The 24,783-nt window shown below is 35.2% G+C and overlaps 1 protein-coding gene across 1 annotated transcript in view; it reads left to right on the top strand.

The window, feature by feature from the left end:
* The first annotated feature begins 1,502 nt into the window (after positions 1-1,502).
* The window catches only part of LOC133335715 (P protein-like), a 31,346-nt gene continuing 8,065 nt past the window's right edge, over positions 1,503-24,783 (top strand). Inside the window, exon 1 of the mRNA XM_061544016.1 lies at positions 1,503-3,673. Coding sequence (XP_061400000.1) covers positions 1,503-3,673 — 2,171 coding nt within the window. The remainder of the gene's footprint in view (positions 3,674-24,783) is intronic.

Genomic DNA, 24,783 nt, shown 5'->3' with positions numbered 1-24,783 from the left:
CGTTTGTAACTCATCGAAATATTCATTTCCGACCCTATATACTTTATATGTATATTCTTGATCAGGGTAAAATTCTAAGACGATATCTTCTGAAGGAATTAAGATACGGTGCTGACATTTTGCATGGGGTTGTCTTTTGTCTGCAGGCAGGTCAAGTTCGAAGATGGGATATGTCGGTCCATGTTTAGGCATAGCTCCCATATAAGGGTACCCCCAAATTTCGGTATTTTGGGGTTCTTGAGCGCGTTTTTCAGCCGTATTCGCTGAAATTTGGTACATTGAGTTCTTATTGTGTACTAAATATCTCCACAAAAAATTATAAGTGTAGGTCCACTTTTTCTGGTAGCCCCCATATAACGGTACCTCCTAATTTTCAGTATTTAGTATTTTGAGTTCTTAATAGGTACCAAATCTCGCCACAAAAAATATGAATATAGGTCAATTTTTTCGGGTAGCCCCCATATGAGGATACACCCCAAATGTTGGGGTTCTTGAGCGCGTTTTTCAGCCGAATTCGCTGAAATTTGGTAGATTGGGTTCTTATTGGTTACTAAATATCTCCACAAAAATTGTAAATATAGGCCCACTATTTCTGGTAGCCCCCATAACGATACCTATTAATTTTCAGTATTTTGGGGGGTTTGGTCGTATTTTTCCACCGAATTTGCTGTAGTTTAGTATTTTGAGTTCTTAATACGTACCAAATCTCTCCACAAAAAATTATGAATATATGTCCGTTTTTTCGGGTAGCCCCCATATAAGGGTACGCCCAATATTCGGTATTTTAGGGTTCTAGAGCGCGTTTCTCAACCGAATTCGCTGCAATTTGATATTTTGTAGTCGTATATGGTAACAAAAATCCCTACTAAAAATTATTAATATTCGCTCCCCTTTTGGCGTAGTCCCCATATAATCCTCTTTTTTATATTAAAATAGTTATCTGATTTGTTTTGCGTTTGGTTCTAAGACTCTGTATGAACTATAGCCCGGATTTAGGCCTAGGCCTAGCCCCTGTGTGGGACGTACCAGAAGAAGTGGACTCATATGTCTCATCTTCGAACTTGAACAAAGTTTGGAATAAATAATTAGTTAGGCAAAGTTTGGATGAAATCAAAATTTTTTGAAATAGATTTGGTCCAAAAAAAAACGTGGGGTCTAGAACCAATATCAAGTACCTGTCAGTATATCTATGGTGGAGGATATCCAAAGTTCGGCCCGGCCGAACTTAACGCTTTTTCACTTGTTTTAATTTCAATTTCAGTGAAAATTTTCTATAAGAAAATTCCAACCTCAGGTCAAATTTTCTATAGGAAAATGTATGTATTCAGACCTTGCTGTTAGCTATAAAATATTCAGTGTTGGAAAAAGGGAAATCAAAGGCCAAAAATTGTCATTCCCCTTCACATTTACATTCCATACCAATAATGTCAAAATTTAACTTCAAAAATACAAAAGGAACAACAATAAATTAATAACGAAAATATTTTCAAGAAATCTTGCAAATGCCTCAATCAAGTTCTTCGGTATCAAGCCTGGAGAACCGCAACGAAGAAATAGTAATTCGTCAAATTTTCTATCATTCTCCCGAAGGCCAAGCCATATCCGATGAAGATATTTTCCGAGAAGAAAATTTACAACACAACATCAGTCGTCATGAAATGCGTATTGGTGGTGGGGCAGAGCTAAGTGAGACCTCGGAAGAACATCTTTCGTTGAATGAAGAACCCGAAGAGGAACCATATCGTCTAAAACCCATATCACCTTTGCAAAAAAATTTAAGGACCTTTATACGTTATCTCACACAATTGCTGCTGATAATTTGTTGGCTGGTGTTTACCTATTATTTGATGAACTATCCGGAACGGGAGAGGGAAATGGTGTTATTAAGTGTGCCTGCGAAGGAGGGGGTGATATATGAATTGCCCAAGGATTTAAAGGGTTTCGGATTGGTGGTGAATTTGCGAGGACCTTTTGCGAGGGAGAGCTTTAGAGAAAATGCTTTGCAATTTGCGGATCATCAGAAGCCCTTCTTGAGTTTACTGTTACAGGAAACCATGACTGATTTGAATCCCCTCAAAAATATATCCCAAGTGTATAATTTGCTGATCAAGGAAAATTCCTTGGATATAAAAGAAATGGAAAAAGTGTTGGATTTCTATGGCAGCACCAGAAAATATCAGCTCTTATTCTTTAGCAATTCCTTAGAAATAATTGCCCTGGAATTATTTGCAGCCCCTGTGTACGCTCCCAAAACCTCAATCATCATCTGGGGACTTATACTTTTTGCTATAATTTATTTTGTAATGACCTCGGATTTATTACACCACACCTTTGCTGCCATTATCTGCAGTTCCCTGGCCACTGGCATTGTGGCTGCCGTCCATATCCGACCCTCTCTGGAAGAGGTATTCCATAGCATTGAATTCGATGTGATCATGGCATTTTTTGGCATCTCTCTTATCATGGAAATTTTGGCTGAGACGGGACTGCAAGACTATCTAGCGGCCTGGAGTTATGAAATGGCCAATGGTCACATATGGCCTTTGCTGAATGTTTTATTTCTCACCTCTATGGGACTGGCTCTCATATTCGATGACCTCAGTTTGATTTTGTTTCTCACACCCATTTGCCTACGGCTTTGTGAAATAATGCATTTAAATTGTGCGCCGGTACTAAGCTGTCTTATCATTGCCATTAATTTAGGTTGCTCCCTAACGCCATCGAGTTCCATTACGAATTATCTCATCTATCACCACCAAGACCTAGACCCGAAAATCTCCTCATCTGGATCCTTTATGCTACACATGTTACCCGCTTCATTGCTAACCTTGCTGCAATCCTACATCCATCTACGTCTGCAATTTCTCAACTCCGCCCAAATTGGCACCAAAGAACCCCTGCAGGTTGAGAGATTAAAACGTCTGACTCGTGTGTGGCGTAAAGTTTCCGATCGTATGGGTGCCTATTCGCTGGATGAACGTTCGGCCAAAGATACTGTGGATACACGCATTAGGAGTTTAAGAAAACGTCTGAAGCGTTTGGGCAGAATGCCGGAGCCACCCTCGGGTTTCAAAGAGAAAGTTTTGAAGTTACGGCAAAATTTCCACATCAAGAAGCTGCCACTTCTCACAGCCTGCCTTGCAGCTATTTTTGTGCGGTTTTTCTTCACAATTTTGAATGGAAGTTTTAATTCGATTGCAATATCTCTGGGCTGGGTATCGATCTTGGCAGCTCTGTTATGCTTCAGCCTCTGCAATTATGAGGACTTGGAAGGAGTTTTGGGACGCATTGATTGGGCCTCGATGCTGTTTATTTCCGCCCTATTTATTATTATAAATATGCTGGGGAAACTGGGCCTGCCCGAAGCCATTGGTTTAATGATGGAACAAACATTAGAGGGTTTGGAAAACAAATATCGCCTAACAGTTGCAATTTTATCCATACTCGGAATCTCCTCCGGTCTCAGCCTTTTTCTAAGCAATGTGAGTCTGATCAATATACTGCTACCTATCATTGCAACCTTAGCCAGGAATGAGCAACTGAATTTACCTCTAATGCCTTTGGTGTGGTCTTTGGCATTGGGTTGCAGCTTGGGCGCCAATGCTAGCCTTGTGTCGGGCGTAGTTAATATTGCCTGTGCCGGAGTTGCCTCTAAGCACGGCTATTCTATAACGTATTTGGATTATTTTAGAATCGGGTTTCCTATAATTTTGGGAAATATTGTAATGGCCTTGGGGTATTTGTTGCTGGCTCACGTGGCGTGCCAATGGCATTGAGGTGTTCAAATCAAAAATATTTATTGTGAATTTTTTTTAAGAATAAATATTGAAAATTATTACAAATAAAAAATATGGATAATAATTTTTTAGAAAAAATTAAAATTAGGAAAATTTTACAATAAGAAAAATATATCGAATCTGAAATTTTTCCGAGCAAAATTTCCTACACAGGAAATGTATTTTTTAGGAAAATGTACAACTCAGAAAATATGTCACTTCAGTGAATGTTTTCTATCGGAAAATTCCCACTTTAAAATTTTGTATAAGAAAATTTCTGTAAGAAGAAATTTTCTATAAGAAAATTTACACTTGAGTGTACCACAGTGTGGTGAATGGAGGGCAGTGGGAATTTTCTTATAGAAAATTTTCACTGAAGTGGGAATTTTCCTATCGAAAATTTTCACTGAAGTGGGAATTTTCCTATAGACCTTTTGCGAGGGAGAGCTTTAGAGAAAATGCTTTGCAATCTGTGGACCATCAGAAGCCTTTCCTAAGTTATGTGTTACAGGAAACCAAGACTGTTTTGAATCCCCTCAAAAATATATCTCAAGTGTATCATTTGCTGATCAAGGAAAATTCTATGGACCTAGAAGAAATGGAAAAAGTGTTGGATTTCTATGGGAACCCCAGAAAATATCAGCTCTTATTCTTTAGCAATTCCTTAGAAATAATTGCCCTGGAATTATTTGCAGGTCGTGTACACTCCCAAAACCTCAATCATCATCTGGGGATTTATACTTTTATAGAAAATTTTCACTGAAGTGGGAATTTTCCTATAGAAAATTTTCACTGAAGTGGGAATTTTCCTATAGAAAATTTTCACTGAAGTGGGAATTTTCCTATAGAAAATTTTCACTGAAGTGGGAATTTTCCTATAGAAAATTTTCACTGAAGTGGGAATTTTCCTATAGAAAATTTTCACTGAAGTGGGAATTTTCCTATAGAAAATTTTCACTGAAGTGGGAATTTTCCTATAGAAAATTTTCACTGAAGTGGGAATTTTCCTATAGAAAATTTTCACTGAAGTAAGAATTTTCCTATAGAAAATTTTCACTGAAGTGGGAATTTTCCTATAGAAAATTTTCACTGAAGTGGGAATTTTCCTATAGAAAATTTTCACTGAAGTGGGAATTTTCCTATAGAAAATTTTCACTGAAGTGGGAATTTTCCTATAGAAAATTTTCACTGAAGTGGGAATTTTCCTATAGAAAATTTTCACTGAAGTGGGAATTTTCCTATAGAAAATTTTCACTGAAGTGGGAATTTTCCTATAGAAAATTTTCACTGAAGTGGGAATTTTCCTATAGAAAATTTTCACTGAAGTGGGAATTTTCCTATAGAAAATTTTCACTGAAGTGGGAATTTTCCTATAGAAAATTTTCACTGAAGTGGGAATTTTCCTATAGAAAATTTTCACTGAAGTGGGAATTTTCCTATAGAAAATTTTCACTGAAGTGGGAATTTTTCTATAGAAAAATTGGGAATTTTCCTGTAGAAAATTTTCACTGAAGTGGGAATTTTCCTATAGAAAATTTTCACTGAAGTGGGAATTTTCCTGTAGAAAATTTTCACTGAAGGTGGAATTTTCCTATAGAAAATTTCACTAAAGAGTGAATTTTCTTATAAAAATTTCATTTAGAAAATTTTTATAAGAAAATTCCGTCTGCCTGTCTGTCCATGTCAAATTGTAAACACAGTACAGCTGGCATTTATGATCCGAATTTGATGAAAGTTGGCATAGGTCACTTATTTGGCCCAAGGATGAACCCTATTGAAATTGGGAAAAATCTGTTCAGATTTAGATATAGCTCCCATATATAGTTTCGTCCGATTTTAAGTAAATGGTGCACCAATGTCCCTATATATCATTCGACTTGCACGAAATTTGGCACAGGGCACTGAATTAAGTCTAGAATGGTGTGTGCTAAGTTTCGTAGAAATCGGTTCAGATTTAGATATAGCTCCCATGTATATTTTCATCCGATTTTATGTAAATGGTGCACCAATGTCCCCATATATCATTTGATTTGCACGAAATTTGGCACAGCGCAATGAATTAAGTCTGGAATGATGTGTGCTAAGTTTCGTGAAAATCGGTCCAGATTTAGATATAGCTCTCATATATATTTTCATCCGATTTTATGTAAATGGTTCCCCAAAGTCCCCATATATCATTCGATTTGCACGAAATTTGGCATAACGTACTAAATTGAGTCTAGAATGATGTGTGTAAAGTTTCGTGAAAATCGGTTCAGATTTAGATATAGCTCCCATATATATTTTCATTCGATTTAATGTAAATGGTGGACCAAAATCTCTATATATCCCTCGATTTGAACGAAATTTGGCACAGCGTAATGAATTAGGTCTAGAATGATGTGTGTTAAGTTTCCTGAAAATCGGTTCAGATTTAGATATAGCTTCCATATCTGACCAAATGAAAAATTTAGTATCGGTTGCAGAATGACAAGTTTATGGATCCAATTTCATTTTATTGGTCGTTTAAAAATGCGACGTCTGTTATGATACATCTGTTGAATATACTCAAATTGGTGAAGGGTATCATATAGTAGGCCTCGTCCGACTTTACTATTTTCCTTACTGGTTCTAATTGTGTTCTAAATCCTTTATACCCCCCTTAAAAAATAAATATCAATAACAATCCTTCGAACCAATTACCATTTTTATTAATGTCGTATAAAATTTATTTTTATTGAATAAAATTGTCAATTTCCTGCTAATATCGTTTAATGAAGTTTTTCCCTTCTTTTTTGAACTTTTGCTATCCTTTATGACCTTTATAGCCCCTAACGCACATGTTGATTAGCACAATAATAGAGGTAGGCAACAGCAATAATAATAAGACTGGAACTGTTATAAAAGGTGTGACAAACAAAGTTGTTGGCAGGTATTTTTTTTTGTTCCCAACTTAGGCAAGTAACATAAGGTGGGTCGGAATATATGCTAACACTTACATTTTTGACTTAAAAAAATATTTGTTAATAAATCCACGCCCTATGGAGCCTTGAGAAAATATTTTTTAGTAAATCCACGTCCTATGGAGCCGTGAGAAAATATTTTTTAGTAAATCCACGTCCTATGGAGCCTTGAGAAAATATTTTTTAATTAATCCACGCCCTATGGAGTCTTGAGAAAATATTTTTTAAGAAATCCACGCCCTATGGAGCCTTGAAAAAATATGTGAATAAATCCACGGCTTATGTAGCCTTGAGAAAATATTTTTTAATAAATAAAAATACTTTCTGGAAAATCCACACCTAATTGGCATGTTTCCTGAAAGTGACCTCCCTTACTATTTACACACATGCCCTAGAAAAAAAGTTATTTTCCTGTCACCCTATTGGTATCCTTTTTCTTCTTCTTGTAGTTTTTTGATATTCTATAAACAAGGAGTTTTGCTGTTTGCTTTGTGAATACTAATATAAAGGGATTAACTTTTCACAGCTTTGCGTTTTTTCTTCTCTTTTTTGTATTCATTCTCACCTTCATTGGCTGCTTATTTAGCTGAGGCTAAGACAAAATTTTCGTGATAAACGAACAAAGGCGAAATATTTAATTGATGTCAAAGAAGCTGAAAAGAGATTTCAGATATTGTTTTTATCCAATAATCCGCCGGTACACATACACACACATATATGCCTATCTGGTGTATGTGTGAAATTGGGTGGGTGTGGGAGTGGCAATGTATGGAAAAAGTCAATGTTTTCTTTATTGCTTAAACTCTGGGTGACATTTTAAGGTAAATAATTAAAAAAAAAAGAAAAATACGAAGAGACAGTGATACTGCAAATAATAAGAATTTATGTGCGGATTATAATTGTATTACCCTGGCTAGGTGATGTGTGTGATGATTTTGGGCAGGGGCGGGGTTGAGACATTTAAAGGGAAATATTCATAAATTAATTTTTAAATTTTTTAGAGAAGAAATTTGGTTTTCTTTTTGAAAATAAAATCTTGAAAGATCTAGAAAGGATCTAGAAAGAACCCAAAAACTACGCCCATGCTTGCGGTGTGACATTTGATATGTTGGAAAATATAATTAATGATTTGTGTTTTTTTTAATTTAATTCGATTTTTTTTATTATCCTGTGAACATACCACAGGATACTGGCATACTGCTGTGATTAATCCTCTACTAAGTTTCGTTCCATTTTTTTTATTTTCTCTTTGTTGAAAACAGATTTTTTATATAAAAAAAATAATTTCCGATTTCATGCACGTTTTCATATTCAACACCTAAGCCTTTATTTACATATCAAAAATCTCATCAAGTCCACACTTCACAATCAGGGAAAAAATACCCCAACCTTCAGTGCATTCCCAAATATTATTTTACAATTGCTGTTCCGAACAGATGATGAATCTCTTCATCATCAATAAAACTAAAAAAATATATAAACCAAACCAAAAGTGGACCACAATTGTTCACAGAATATTATATTTTATGACTGTATGTATACATCTGTGAGTGTGTGTATGTGTGTCTGTCTGTTGTTATTGCCCCATCCATCAATTTGCGTCCTGCATTCGGCCACTCAATTCCATACACCAGCAATGTGATGACAATTGGTGAATATTTAATCAAATGGATGCGGTTTTGACTGAATAGAATTGTTTTTAACTTTTCGACATGGTATATAACCTAAAAATATATACATAACCAAACAATTCGAATGTTGTTGAATTATAACCTGAACTAACATTAAGGGAGAGTATTCGGGTGTAACGGAATGAAAATAGAAAAAAATATTTTTTACCCTACACAACTATGTTGTCAGGGTATTATTGGTCCTAGAACCCCTTAAATATAGCGGTCGTCATATCTCGACTAGCTGAGTCGATCTAGACATGTGTGTCCGTCCGTCCGTACATTATAATTTGTAAACACGATACAAGCTACAGTTATGGTCCAATCTTCACGAAATTTTGCATGTAGGATGGGTTCTGGCATGTAGGATGGGTTTGCATGGGGAAGAGGATCGGGCCAGAGAATAACCATGCCTGTTTTGTTAAAGATCGGTCAATATTTAGCGGGTCAAAATGACCCTGACTTTTGTGTGATAAATTACAAAATTTGTTTTCTGTAGCGTATATATGTATCCCTGAAGAACAAAGACCCAATAAGTTGATAGCATATCCAAGAGGAGTGGTTGACCTTTAAATTGATGCCAATTATATTGTCGTATGTACTCGGATGGGGGAGTTACACTTATATTTACAGGTGCTTACATATGCAGGTATCATTTAGTAACCAATTACCACACTGGAGGGCGAAAATATAGCGCTGATCGGTTTGAAACTTTTCATGAGGGTCCATACCAGGACCCTCATACCTGGACCCTCATGTCCTGGAAGGACAACGCCTATAATTTTCGGTGATGATCAGATAATAATTTTGGGATGAAGTGGACCGCAAACTTAATTTTTTGTGTGTTTTTCGAGTCAATCTGCAGTCCAAAATTATAAGCCGAACATCTGAACTCAGCCCAAGGTGAATGGAATCTGGACAAGTAATTAGAGGGGCTGTACTGAATATTAGTAATATTCGGAATATATGTCTGTGTAAGGAAGAGGTGCTGTTGACCTCTAATTCAGCAGTAGGGTGCAAATATCGCGAAATATTGCCCAGGCTCAGAATAAACATCCGCAGAAAGTTAGAGTTCCGTGGAAGTTGTGTAGGGTATCGTATGGTCGGCCCCGTCCGACTATACTGCTCCGCTCACTGGTTTTTTACTATTTTCATTCCTTTACACCGTTTTGGTTACTTCAAAAAATATGTTTTAAAAAATCCACGCATTTTTGGCTATTTAAAAAAATATATTTTTTTAAATCATTCCCTTGTACTTACTTACTTAGCTGGCTTGTTCCAGAACTTTCGTTCCATAAGCCGAGCTTAGAAAAGATTTCCAGGCGCGTCGGTCTTTTGCGCAGTTTTTCCAATTTGAAAGACCATTATCGGCGATGTTGTCTTCGACTTGATCTTTCCAACGATTTCTTGGTCTTCCTCTTCTGCGTGAACTTGGGCATCTTCATCCATTCTCACAACATGACGTAGCCAACGTGGTAGCTGCAGCTCAATACGTCTAACAATGTCGATGTCCGAGAATAGCTGATACAACTCATGGTTCATTCGACGGCGATATTCACCGTCAATGCAGATCGGCCCATAGATTTTTCGGATACTTTTTCTCTCAAACACTCCAAGAACTGCCTCATCTGTTTGCGTTAGTACCCATGCTTCAGATCCGTATAGCAGCACGGGTAGTATCAGCGTCTTGTAGAGTGTGAGTTTGATCTGGCGGGAGGTGGCCCTGCTTTTGAGTTATTTGCTCAGACAATAGTGGCATCGCTTGGCCATCACTATCCTTCTCCGAATTTCAAAACTGATGTCATTCGTTTTATTTATGGCGGTACCAAGGTATATAAAATCTTTAACTACCTCGAAGCTGTAGTTCTCAAGTTTCACAATTGGTCCGAGTCTACTGGGCGTCTTGCGCGTCGATGCCATTAGCTTGGTCTTCTCGCCGTTTACTGCCCGACCCACTTTGGCAGACTCCTTCTCAATTTGTTCAAACGTGGCTGTTACCGCTCTTAATGTTCGACACATTATGTCGATGTCATCGGCGTAGGCGAGTAACATGTGTAGTTTGGTGTACAGAATGCCCTTTCTGTTCACTTTTGCCTCTCGTATGACCTTTTCCAGCAGGATGTTAAAAAGCTCACACGACAAACTATCACCTTGTCTAAATCCGTGTTCGGTAGTGAAGGGCTCCGAGAGGTCCTTTCCGACTTTAACTGCTGATCTTGTGCCTGTTAAAGTTATCCTGCATAGCCGAATTAATTTTGCAGGAATGCCAAACGCAGACATGGCTTTATAAACCTCTGAACGGATAGGGCTGACGAATACGGCTTTATAGTCGACGAATAGGTGGAATGTGTCGATGTGTTTTTCTCCTTGTGGTTACTTTAAAAATATGTTTAAACAAATTCAAATATTTTTGTATATTATTTCCACCCTATTACACAATGACCCCACTTGCATTTTTATTTTCCCAAATGCAATTTTGACATATTGCCTCAGTGTTGGAATTTTGAATAAAATTGAGTTATTAAAATTCACAGAGTAATTTTGCATTGAAATAAATTAAATTAGCCAATGGATGGATGATGGCTGGACGGATGAGAGTAACAAATAACTGCCGGAATTACAATGGGAAATTGGGAGGCGGTGGTGCTATAAAATAATGGAATTTTCAAATTTGTTTTTTTGTTTTTTTTTTTTGGAAAACAATGGAATTTTCCCTGAATATGAGATTAGATTTGACATTTACATTATATAAACAATCATGTTTTTATTCAGTAAATATAATTTCCCAAAATAAAATAATTCAAATTTTCCATTCTCAATTAAAACGATTTTATCGCTCAATTATGAAAATATTTTTATTGTTTACATTTTCATTAGAAGAAGAAAAATTCAAAAATAATTTATGAAAATTTCACTGACACCCCATGACAATTGAATTAGTTTTGGGGTAAATACACCTCTTTCATGTTTATCAAAATGTGAATTTTTATTGACACCCTGAGAATTTGAAATATGTGATCAAAGATCAAAAACAGAATATTTTAGAAAAAGAAAAAATAAATCACAACAAAATTTTCTTGTAAACGTCAAATGGGTTGTCTTTTTTATTTTTGGTTTGGTTTCTTAAGAAATTAAAAATATTTAAAAATATATTTTGATTTATAATTAACCCAAGTCATTTTGTGTGTTTGTCCCATATTTTTTTGATATTACGTTAATGGGTAATATATTTATAGCATTGGGAATCACACACACGCACGCACACACCTACGGACATGCCGACCGACACACTCACTTTGTCTATTTAAATCATTTTACAATTATTGTTGGCATATTTGACGAAAATCTTTGTGTCAATGTGTGTGTGAGTGTTTTGTGGAAATGGAATGCAAAGAAGACAACAGCGGATGCAACAGCATCAGCAGAAAATAAACTCTCACTATTTCCCGCAAAGCATGCATGCCACTTGCAATATTGCATAAGATTTATGGCTATGACGAAATTTGATAATTTTCATGTGAAGATTTTTTTAAAATGTGGGGAAAAAGATTTTAAAGCACGTTACAGTTGGAATAGGAAAATTAATTTAAAATATATATACATATATATATATATATTTAAGTAACCAACAAGGCGTGGATTTATTAAAAAATATTTTTTGAAATAGCCAACAAGGCGTGGATTTATTAAAAAATATTTTTTGAAATAGCCAACAAGGCGTGGATTTATTAAAAAAATATTTTTTGAAATGGCCAACAATTTATTAAAAGGTGCCAACAAGGCGTAGATTTTTTTAAAGAATATTTTTTTCAAGGCTCCACAAGGCGTAGATTTTTTAAAGATTTTTTTTCAAAGCCTTACAAGGCGTGGATTTTTTAAAGATTTTTTTTTTTTCAAAGCCTTACAAGGCGTGGATTTTTGAAAGAATATTTTTTCAAGGCTCCACCGGATTTTTTAAGAATATTTTGTCAAGGCTCCACAAAGCGGGGATTTTTTAAGAATATTTTTTAAGGCTCCACCGGATTTTTAAGAATATTTTGTCAAGGCTCCACAAGGCGGGGATTTTTTAAGAATATTTTTTTAAGCTCCACACGGGGTTTTTGAAAAAATATTTTTTCAAGGCTCCACACGGTGAGGATTTTTATAGCCTTCACCACACTGTGGTACAGGGTATTATATCTTTGTAACAGGCAAAAGGAAACGAGATAGACACATGGTTCCTTTTGAGAATATGCATAGAATCACTTTCTATGTCGATTTATGCATGTCCGTCTGCCTGTCTGTCCATGTTAAATTGTAAACAAAGTACAAGTCGCATATATGATCCGAATTGGATGAAAGTTGCCACAGGTCACTTATTTAGCCCAAGGACTAACCCTATTGAAATTGGGAAAAATCGGTTCAGATTTAGATATAGCTCTAATGTATAGATTCGCCCGATTTTTTAGTAAATGGTGCACCTATGTCCCTATATATCATTCGATTTGCACGAAATTTGGCACAGCGTACTGAATTAAGTCCAGAATGATGTGTGCAAAGTTTCGTGAAAATCGGTTCAGATTTATATGTAGCTCCCATATATATTTTCGTCCGATTTTATGTAAATGGTGCACCTATGTCCCTATATATCATTCGATTTGCACGAAATTTGGCACATCGTACTGAATTAAGTCTAGAATGATGTGTGTAGTTTCGTGAAAATCGGTTAGATATAGCTCCCATATATATTTTCGTCCGATTTTATGTAAATGGTGCACCAATGTCCTTATATATTCTTCGATTTGCACGAAATTTGGCATAGCGTACTGAATTAAGTCTAGAATGATGGGTGCAAAGTTTTGTGAAAATCGGTCCAGATTTAGATATGGCTCCCATTTATATTTTCGTCATATATATTTATATATTTTTCGATTTGCACGATTTGGCACAGCGTACTGAATTAAGTCCAGAATGATGTGTGCAAAGTTTCGTGAAAATCCTATATATAGCTCCTATATATTTTCGTCCGATTTTATGTAAATGGTGCATGATATATCATTGGCACGAAATTTGGTATAGCGAATTAAGTCCAGAATGATGTGTGCAATGTTTCGTGAAAATCGGTTCAGATTTACATATAGCTCCCATATATATTTTCGTCCGATTTTATGTAAATGGTGCACCAATGTCCCTATATATTTTCGATTTGCACGAAATTTGGCACAGCGTACTGAATTAAGTCCAGAATGATGTGTGCAATGTTTCGTGAAAATCGGACCAGATTTACATATAGCTCCCATATATATTTTCGTCCGATTTTATGTAAATGGTGCACCTATGTCACTATATATCATTCGATTTGCACGAAATTTGACACAGCGTCCGATTTTATGTAAATGGTGCACCAAGGAGTCTATATATTCTTCGATATTCACGAAATTTGGCATAGCGAACTGAATTAAGTCCAGAATGATGTGTGCAATGTTTCGTGAAAATCGGTTCAGATTTAAATATAGCCCCCATATAAATTTTCGTCCGATTTTATGTAAATGGTGCACCTATGTCCCTATATATCATTCGATTTGCACGAAATTTGACACATCGTACTGAACTAAGTCTAGAATGAGGTGTGCTAAGTTTCGTGAAAATCGGTTCAGATTTAGATATAGCTCCAATATATAGATTCTTATTGGTTTTCAGAATATTTTTTCAAGGCTCCACACGGTGTGCATTTTTTTAAGAACATTTCTTCCAAGGCCCCCTAGTTATTAAGAGATTATTTGTGGTTTGGGTGTATGTGTGTTTGTTGTCTCCCTTTCCCCCCTAAACGTAAGCATTTAATTTGTTTAATAAAATACAATGTTTAGTAAATATTTTGCATAATTAAATTTTACTGATTATTCGTGTTTTACCATTTTCATATAGGTCTGGAAGAATTTCACCCTCCCCCACATTTGAACCTCTCTTGTTTACTTTGGAATGCATTCTAACACAACTCCCCTCCAATGTTTGTTCTGGTCATAAGAATGTTTTCTGATAGAAATGAACAGCTTATGTAAACAAACTCCAGTCGGAGTCACACACACAACCACACACTGGTGTGTGTGCGTGTGTCAGTATGTGTGAAAAAGGCAACAGAGAACACACACAAAGCCAGGTGTCATAAATTTTAATTAATTTTAATATTTAATTTTATGAACACAACAAGAACAAACTTCAGTCAAAAAGTAAAGCATGGCTGGTGAGAAATGCTAATACTAAAGGGGGGATGGAGGGGAAGGATGGGGATAAAATACACAAAGGGGGAGGAAGGAACAACACGTTCTTGTTTTTATGTGTGTGTGTGTGTGCAGTGGCAAACTGTTGCTTTGCTCGAGAAGAAAAAAAAAAACAAAATAATACAAGTTATGAAGAGGAAATTCCATTACTGTGTCAGGCAATGTTCATGTGTGTGTGTGTCTTAGTGTAAAGGTGTGTGCATGTCGGATGTATTCAAATTGCTAAGGTCTACCTACCTTTTTTGGTAAATGCTTATAAATATTTTATGCAAGCTATTTGTTATGAATGTATGTGAGTATGCATGTATGTATGTGTGTGTGTGTTCAGTTATGAAAATTACTCTTAAGCCAGCCTTTTAAACGTTTAATGTCAAAAGTCTTTTAAATATTTATGGGACCAAAAAACAAAATAAGTGTTGATTTATTAAATTAAATGCCGAATGATAATACCGACAACAACAACAATGACAATTATGTTTATTTCCCAACAAGATTAGCAGTTAGTCAATTGATTATATACAAATTTGAGTTTTTTGTTGTTGCTGTTGTTGTTGGCCGTCTCATTATTTATGCATTATGACAATGCACACCTAGACACAAACGCATTCACTCACACATTCACAGACATAGACTTATATTTACCACATACTTTGTACAAAATTTCAGACATTCACAACAACAACATCGGGATTATAAAAATTTGTTTTATATGGCGCCAGATTAAAATATTTGTGAATAATTAAATATTTTTGTTGTTGTTGTTGTTCCATTAAATTGGGCATTTAGTAGAAATTAAATAAATTTGCTTTTCAGTCCGAAAGCAATAATCACAACGAAATAGAATTGCTAATTGTTCGTGTTTATGAGCGGAAATTTTTTTTGGAAAATGGAATATTAAAAAAACAAAAACTAATTAGCATATTTAATGTATTTAGAATTTAATTAGAAAAATACAAAAGAAAGATAAATTAAAAAAAAATATAAGGCGTGGATTTATTAAAAAAAAATTTTCAAGCTTCCTTAAGTAAATATAAAAATATTTTTCTCAAGGTTTCTTAAGGCGTAGATTTATTACAAAATATTTTTTCAAGGTGACACAAGGCGTGGATTTATTAAAAATGTTTTTTCAACGTTCCTTTAGGCATGGATTTATTAAAACATATTTTTTCAAGGCTCCTTAAGGCTTGGATTTATTAAAAAATATTGTTTCAAGGCTTCGCAAGGCGCGGATTTATTAAAAAAACTTTTTCAAGATTCTTTAAGACGCGGATTTTTTTCTTATTTCATCCCCTACTTACTTAGCTGGCTTGTGACAGAACTTTCGTTCCATAAGCCGAGGTTAGAAAAGATTTCCAGGCGCGTCGGTCTTTTGGGCAGTTTTTCCAATTTGAAAGACTATTCTCGGCAAAGTTGTCTTCTACTTGATCTTTTCATCTTATTTGTGGCCTTCCCCTTCTGCGTCAACCATCTGCTGGTTCGCTTTAATATGCCTTCTGGGCTGGGGGCATCCTAATCCATTCTCACAACATGACCTAGCCAACGTAGTCGCTGCAGCTCAATTCGTCTAATAATGTCGATGTCCGAGAATAGCTGGTACAACTCATGGTTCATTCGACTGCGATATTCACCGTCAAAGCAGATCGGCCCATAGATCTTTCGGAGAATTTTTCTCTCAAACACTCCAAGAGCTGCCTCCTCTGATTGCGTAAGTACACATGCTTTAGATCCGTATAACAGCACGAGTAGTAACAGCGTCTTGTAGAGTGTGAGTTTGGTCTGGCAGGAGGTGGCCTTGCTTTTAAGTCGTTTGCTCATGCCATAGTAGCATCTGTTGGCCATCACTATCCTTCTCCGAATTTCAAAACTGATGACATTCGTTTTGTTTATGGCGGTACCAAGGTATATAAAATCTTTGACTACCTCGAAGCTGTAGTTCTCAAGTTCCACCGGTGGTCCGAATCTACTGGACGTCTTGCGCGTAGATACCATCAGTTTGGTCTTCTCGCCATTCACTTTGGCAGACTCCTTCTAAATTTGTTCAAAGGTGGCTGTTACCGCTCTCAATGTTCGACCCATTATGTCGATGTCATCGGCGTAGGCGAGTAATATGTGTTGTTTGGTGTACAGAGTGTCATTTCTGTTCACTTTTGCCTCTCGTATGACCTTTTCCAGCACACGACAAACTATCACCTTGTCTGAATGCTCGTTCGGTATTGAAGGGCTCCGAGAGGTCCTTTCCGACTTTAACTGCAGATCTTGTGCCTGTTAATGTTATCCTGCATAGCCGAATTAATTTGCAGGAATGCCAAACGCAGACATGGCTTTATAAACCTCTGAACGGATAGGGCTGTCGAATGCGGCTTTATAGTCGACGAATAGGTGGAATGTGTCAATGAGTTTTTCGTGTTTTTTTTCAGGATTTGGCGCAGAGTGAAAATCTGGTCAATGGTGGATTTGCGAGGTCTGAAGCCGCATTGTTATGGTCCAATGATGTCATTGACCATTGGCTTCAGCCGTTCACACAATACGCTGGATAGAACTTTATATACGATGGGAAGGAGACTTATTCCTCTATAGTTGGCACATATCGCCTTGTCTCCTTTTTTGTGCACGGGACACAGGATGCTGAGGTTCCAATCATTGGCATGCATTCTTCTAGCCAAATTGTACTAATCAGCTGGTGCATGCTCCTTACCACCAGTCTTGAATAGTTCGGCTTGTAACCCATCGGCACCTGCTGCTTTATTATTCTTCAGCAGATTGATTGCTATTCTGACTTCATCTTGGCTAGGTGGTATACACTCTATACCGTCATTTATTATTGGTTCTGGGGTATCCTCTTCACTGCTACTATTTGATACCAGAAGTTTTTCAAAATGCTCCTTCCAGATCATCAGCACGCATCCTCTAAAGGAGGGTGTGCCTGCACCAAAGCCTTCGGGTTGGTGTTTTACCCGTTGGTAGAATATTCGGACTTCATTCTGACTCCTGTACATCTCGATTTGCTCACGATCACGTTTTTCTTGCTGTTTTTTCTGAAAATACGTTTCTCCTCTCTCCTTTTCTCCCGATAGTTCTCCATCGCATTACGTGTTGCTACTGTCCGCAGGGTTGCCCTATACGCCGCGTTTTTCATATCAGTAGCATTACGACACTCCTGATCGTACCACGGATTTCTTGATGGTGGTCTTTGATACCAAAGTGTTGCTTTTGCTGCAGTTTGTAGGGAGTGGCAAATCTCTGCCATTGTGCTTCTATATTATTATCGGGACAAGGTGTGCTTTTGTCAAGCATTTGGGTAAGTTGAACGGAGTAGGCTTCTGCTATCTGTTGTGTTTGTAGCTTTTCGACGTCAAATTTCCGTGTTACATTAAATTGCGCCTTTGCTGCTACATTAAGACGGCTGCGTGCCTTGGCTGCCACAAGGTAATGGTCCGAACCGATATTCGCTCCCCGGATCGATCTGACCTCTAGAACACTGGATGAATGCCTTTGTCTATCACAACATGATCGATTTGATTTTTGGTTGTATATCGAGATGCTTGAATCTGGTGCTGCTAACTACCATGATTTTTGCTGCCGCGAAGTCAATCAACCTCATGCCGTTTTCTGATGTTTCTTCATGGAGGCTGAATTTTACGACGGTGGGGTCAAAGATATTTTCCCTTCCGATTTTTGCATTAAAATTTCCTAGCAGAATTTTAATTTCATGGCCAGGGCAATGATCATATGCTGTTTCTAGGCGCTCGTAAAATATGTCTTTGGTCTGTTCATCTTTATCTTCCGTCGGAGCATGGGAGCAAATGAGACTGATGTAGAAGAACTTCGCTTTTATACGGATTAAAGCCAGTCCCTTTCCATCGTATTTCCTTTAAGGCAATAATAGCAACTTCTTGAGTACATCCGCCAAAGCGAATGTACAACGTGCGCACATTCCAAGTGCAGATTCGCAGATCGTGGTCCTTTAGTAGGTTGGGTTTTCCAAGCGTTGGCAACTAATCCAACATCTCAACCCATTTTTGTATAGTTCTTATGGGTGAACTCGCGGCACATATTAGCTCACTATTTCATCGGGTGATGGAAATAGATCCTCAGGTGAAACCGCGGGGAGGTCAATGTCCACGATTGAGATGAAAGAGGGACCAAGAAAGCCTTGAATTCGCCATGACTTCTATCATCCCCTACGTCATCCCCTCCAAATAATTTGTCTTTCATAGAAACCCCCACTTGACCATAACATCCATGAATATCTGTTGATTTCCAAGGCCATTGTTATTCTTGTTTTATTTATAAATCAATCAAAAATACAATTCTTTTCTAAGAAGTTGTCCGATTGCAGGAAAATATGCTTAGCGGATTTTTTCCAAATTCGTATATTTTCTTCTTTTCTTCCCCTCCACGAATGATCAGATTTTCGTTGGTAAGAAGGCAAAAAAAACTTTCCATTTAACTTGTTAATAGTAATAACAAATACAAAACATCCTTTTTCCCATATCCTTTTCGTTTCGGTAAACATGAATGAAACATGTTGCTAATAAATCTTCTCAAACGGCAAATATTTAATCACAGGAACAGCAAATAATAAAATATGTATGTGAATACATACATATAAATATATATATAGTGTTGCTGATGTCCTTGTTATTGTTGTTATTTCTTTTTCTGTCACATTTGGCCACTCATCCTAGAGACCCAGACATGCGTGAGTATAGGATATACATCCTTTACCGATAATTTATTCATAAGCGTGGGTGCGTAACAGAAGAAGAAGAAGGTAAAGAAGCCGAAGCTAAAGGATACCCGTAGATGGGTGACATATAACATTGTTAGCTATTTACATGACCTTTTTTCTAGTTTAAATGGACAGCATGTCCTTTATGCTTAGTCTTTATATTAATATGCCGTTATAGGCAGAATATGTTTGGCAGGATGGATGGATGGCTGAATGAGTATGAGAATGTAATGTGATTAGATTAGATGTGTGGGCGCTGAAAACGACAAATAGCATAACTAATAAAAACAATATTCTTTAATTGAACCATAGAGCGTATGATTGACGACAGCACGTATACGCAATTAAATAAATTGAAATCCTTGTTTTAATTTTAATATATAAAATCAAATATATTTCGATGCTATATTTTGTGACTATAAATTTTATTTGAAACATTTTATTTTATTCCCTTTTGCATTTCATGCAACACTCCTTCTATGTCTGCCTTTCATAATACCTTATAAAAGCCATTGAGCTCTTAGTGTGTGACTAGAGCTCACGTCTCGAGACATGTTTCATTTCATTTCGGTACTCCATGTCTGTGTTTATAAAATGTCTAAGGGTTTATTAACAAATAATATTGTTAAACGACAACTACATGCATAGAAACATAAACAAAATGAGGATTTATTGCCATGTTAGACCTCATCAGAAGGCTAGTGTATATTATCTTTTGTTGTTAATATAGAACAACAACAATAACAGAACATATTATATAAAATCTCTTGAGATCTTGTATTTATAGTAATATAAGTCAAGTTTAGTATTTAAATTATTTAATAAGAAAATCTGATTTTTTCAAGGACCACAAAAAGTAGAAATTTTTAAAGAATATTTTCCGAGGCTCCCCATCAGTGAAAATTTGGAAAGGCGTGGATTTTTTAAAAAAAAATTTTACCAAGGCTTAGAAAAGCGTGGATTTATTAAAGAAACAATTCCCAAGGCTTAGAAAGGCGTGGATTTGTTAAGAAACAATTTCCTAAGGCCCAACAAGGCGTGGATTTATTAAAGAAAAACATTTTCAAAGGCTTAGAAAGGCGCGGATTTGTTAAAGAAAATATTTCCCAAGGCTTAGAAAGGCGTGGATTTATTAAAGAAAAAATTTCCCAAGGCTTAGAAAGGCGTGGATTTATTAAAGAAAAAATTTCCCAAGGCTTAGAAAGGGGAGGATTTATTAAAAAAAATTCCCAAGGCTTAGAAAGGCGAGGATTTATTAAAGAACAAATTTCCCAAGGCATAGGAGGGCGTGGATTTATTAAAGAAAAAATTCCCAAGGCCCAACAAGGCGTAGATTTATTAAAGAAAAAAATCCCAAGGCCCAACAAGGCGTAGATTTATCAAAGAGAAAGTTCTCAAGGCTTAGAAAGGCGTGGATTTATTAAAGAAAAACATTTCCAAGGCTTCGAAAGGCATGAATTTATTAAAGAAAAAAATTCCCAAGGCTTAGAAAGGCGTGGATTTATTAAAGAAAAACATTTCCCAAGGCTTAGAAAGGCGTGGATTTATTAAAGAACAAATTTCCCAAGGCTTAGAAAGGCGTGGATTTATTAAAGAACAAATTTCCCAAGGCTTAGAAAGGCGTGGATTTATTAAAGAACAAATTTCCCAAGGCTTAGAAAGGCGTGGATTTATTAAAGAACAAATTTCCCAAGGCTTAGAAAGACGTGGATTTATCAAAGACAAATTTTCCCAAGGCTTAGAAAGGCGTGGATTTATTAAAGAACAAATTTCCCAAGGATTAGAAAGGCGTGGATTTATTAAAGGAAAAAATTTCCCAAGGCTTAGAAAGGCGTGGATTTATTAAAGAAAACATTCCCAAGGCTTAGAAAGGCGTGGATTTATTAAAGAACAAATTTCCCAAGGCTTAGAAGGGCGTGGATTTATTAAAGAACAAATTTCCCAAGGCTTAGAAAGGCGTGGATTTATTAAAGAAAAAAATTTCCCAAGGCTTAGAAAGGCGTGGATTTAGGAAAGGAAAAATATCCCACGGCTTAAAAAGGCGAGGATTTATTAAAGAAAAAATTTCCCAAGGCTTAGAAAGGCGTGGATTTATTAAAGAACAAATTTCCCAAGGCTTAGAAAGGCGTGGATTTATTAAAGAACAAATTTCCCAAGGCTTAGAAAGGCGTGGATTTATTAAAGAAAAAAAATTCCCAAAGACCAATAAGGCGTGGATTTATTAAAGGAAAAAATTTCCCAAGGCCCAGCAAGGCGTGGATTTATTAAAGGAAAAAATTTCCCAAGGCCCAGCAAGGAGTGGATTTATTAAAGGAAAAAATTTCCCAAGGCCCAGCAAGGCGTGGATTTATTAAAGGAAAAAATTTCCCAAGGCCCAGCAAGGCGTGGATTTATTAAAGGAAAAAATTTCCCAAGGCCCAGCAAGGAGTGGATTTATTAAAGGAAAAAATTTCCCAAGGCCCAGCAAGGCGTGGATTTATTAAAGAAAAAAAATTCCCAAAGACCAATAAGGCGTGGATTTATTAAAGGAAAAAATTTCCCAAGGCTTAGAAAGGCGTGGATTTATTAAAAAACAAATTTCCCAAGGCTTAGAAAGGCGTGGATTTATTAAAGAACAAATTTCCCAAGGCTTGAAATTATTAAAGAAGTGGAATTTTTAAATAAAAAAATTCCCAAGGCGTAAAATGATTAAAGGAAAATTTCCCACGACGTGGAATTTTTAAATAAAAAAAATCCAAAATGATTAAAGGAAAATTTCCCAAGACGTGGAATTATTAAAGAAAAATTTCCCAAGTCGTGGCATTATTAAAGAAAAATTTTCCAAGATGTGGAATTGTTAAAGAAAAATTTCGGAAGGTGTGGAATTATTAAAGAAAAATTTTCCAAGACGTGGAATTATTAAAGAAAAATTTCACAAGGCGTGGAATTGTTAAAGAAAAAAAAAATTCCCACTCTTGAAATTATTAAAGAAAAAATTACCAAGGCGTGGAATTTCTATAGAGAAATTTCCCAAGGCGTAGAATTTCTAAAGAAAAATTTCCTAAGGTGTGGAATTTAAAAAAAAAAAAAAAATCACAAGGTGTGGAATTTTTAAAGAAAAAATTCCCAAGGCGTGGAATTTTTAAAGAAAAAATTCCCAAGACGTGGAATTATTAAAGAAAAAATTTCCCAAAGCTTGAAATTATTAAAGAAAAATTTCCCAAGACGTGGAATTATTAAAGAAAAATTTCCCAAGGTGTGGAATTATTAAGGACAAAATTCCCAAGGCGTGGAATTATTAAAGAAAAATTCCCAAGGCGTGGAATTATTAAAGAAAAATTCCCAAGGCGTGGAATTATTAAAGAAAAATTCCCAAATTCTTGAAATTATTAAAAAACAATTCATAAAGCGTGTAGTTATTAAAGAAAAAATTACCAAGGCGTGGAATTATTAAAGAAAAAATCCTTTTCCCTCCCTTAATACTTACCTCATAAACCTTGCTATTGAAAACTCAATTTTTTTCATTTTTTTATACTGACTGAGGCATTTTTATTTATTTTTTTGTTGATTTTTTTATTTTGTTATAATTTACATATATAATTTCATAAATAATTTTGTTTCATGTTTTTTATTTTCACTTAATAATGTCCTCGTATCTCTCAACAATAGCCATGACAGTTTCATTGTTTTTGGGAGTGGTTTTTTGTTTTGTTTTTTTTTTTTTTAGATAAAATTTGTGATTCATACCTTTTTGGGGAGTTTCTTTGTTTTTTACTGACATTCCATCTTTGATTTTTTGTTTGTTTTTGTATTCACAACATAATTAATTGAACTGTATTTTTTGGAATTTTTGTTGTTGTGGGGAGGTTGGTAATTTTTTGCTTGGTTTAAAAATTTCTCTCTAAATCAATATGTATATATAATATTTTATTTGTTTTTTTTTTAATTCTTGTTTTTATATTTATTTATTTTTTTTTTTTTTGGAATGGCACATATATACATTTAAATATATATATGTAACGGTATGTAATAAGTGAGTTTATTTTTGTTTGGTATTTTTTTCGAGGGAGAGGTTTGGTTTTTTGTTTTAAATATATATTTTTGGTTTTTGTTATTATTGTTGTTGTTTGTATATATATAATCAGTTGTTGTAATATATTTTGTTATATATAAGTTATCTATTTTTTTGGGAAAATAATATTTCAAAAATATTTATTTTTTATTCAAAATAAAATATTTTGTTAATTCAAATTAATTCCTTTATTTTGGTGGGAAAACAGAATTCGAAAATAATTTTTTAAAAAAATTTTGGGAAATAGATTTGTGTATATATTTCTAAAAAGTCGATCTTTACATCCATAGTTTCTATAGCCAGTTTCCGTTTTTTGTTTTTTATTTTCTACTTCTTTGTATTTTTGATCTCCATTATTTATAGTATTTACATAGATTTGAGTTTTGGGAAAATAAAAATATTTTTGGAAACAATTATTTACATAAATTAATTCTGAAAATTTATTTTTTAAATTAAAAATAATATTGTTAGGTTCTTCGGTTGTTTTACTTTCGTGTTCGTTCGTGTTGTTGGTTTTTTGTGTTTAATTTTTGTTGTGGTATTTTTTATTTCCATTTATTTTATTTTTTCATATAAGAAATAATTGCAGACTTTTTGTATTTCAGACAAATTCATTATACCTAAAATTATTATCAGTACGAAATAAACTTTCATTTTATGATTTCTTTTTTATTATTTTTTATATTTATTTTTTTAATAATTTAGTGATTTTCCTTATTTTTTCGTTCGGTGTTATAGTTTTGGAAAATAAAAGAGAAATTAAAAAAAATATGTGAAGAGGGTACCCAATTTTGAATGGATAATTGATCCCAAATGGATTGTCTTATCAATGGAGGTCCTTATGGTTTCATTTATACCTTAAGAAACCTTTACCACTATAAGGTCCATTGTTCTTCTATCAATTTGAGGCCTAATCAGCCCTCTAGGCATATAAGACTCTAAGGTATTCTGTGATTAGAAGGTCCCTTCCAACTCTAGAAGGCTCTTAAATCTAGAAGATCAATTTGGTTTCATATATCTAGGAGATTCATGGATATCCCTTTGATATCCAATATCCAGAAGGCGCATTTGGTTTCTATATCTAGAAGACCCCTTTGATCCTCCATATCTAGAAGTCTACTTCCGCCTTCTATCTCTAGATCACCTCTTTAGTCTCTTGTCTCTAAAAGACTTCTTTAATCTCCTATCTCAGGAAGGTCTCCCATCTCTAGAAGACCTTTTTCGACTAAAATCTCTACAAGGACCTTTTAGTTTTTTACCTTCGGAAGACTCCTTTCGCTTTCTATCTCTAGAAGGCTCCTTCGTCTTCTTTCTATAAAACACTCTTTCAGCCATCTATCTACAGAAAACCCTAC

This window comes from Musca vetustissima, unplaced genomic scaffold, assembly GCF_032173495.1.
Source record: "Musca vetustissima isolate MV318-11 ecotype Yass unplaced genomic scaffold, APGP_CSIRO_Mvet_v1 utg7804, whole genome shotgun sequence".
In the NCBI taxonomy this organism is placed as follows: domain Eukaryota; kingdom Metazoa; phylum Arthropoda; class Insecta; order Diptera; family Muscidae; genus Musca; species Musca vetustissima.
Note: the sequence above shows the minus strand (reverse complement) of the source record. Positions and strands in the feature narration are given on the sequence as shown.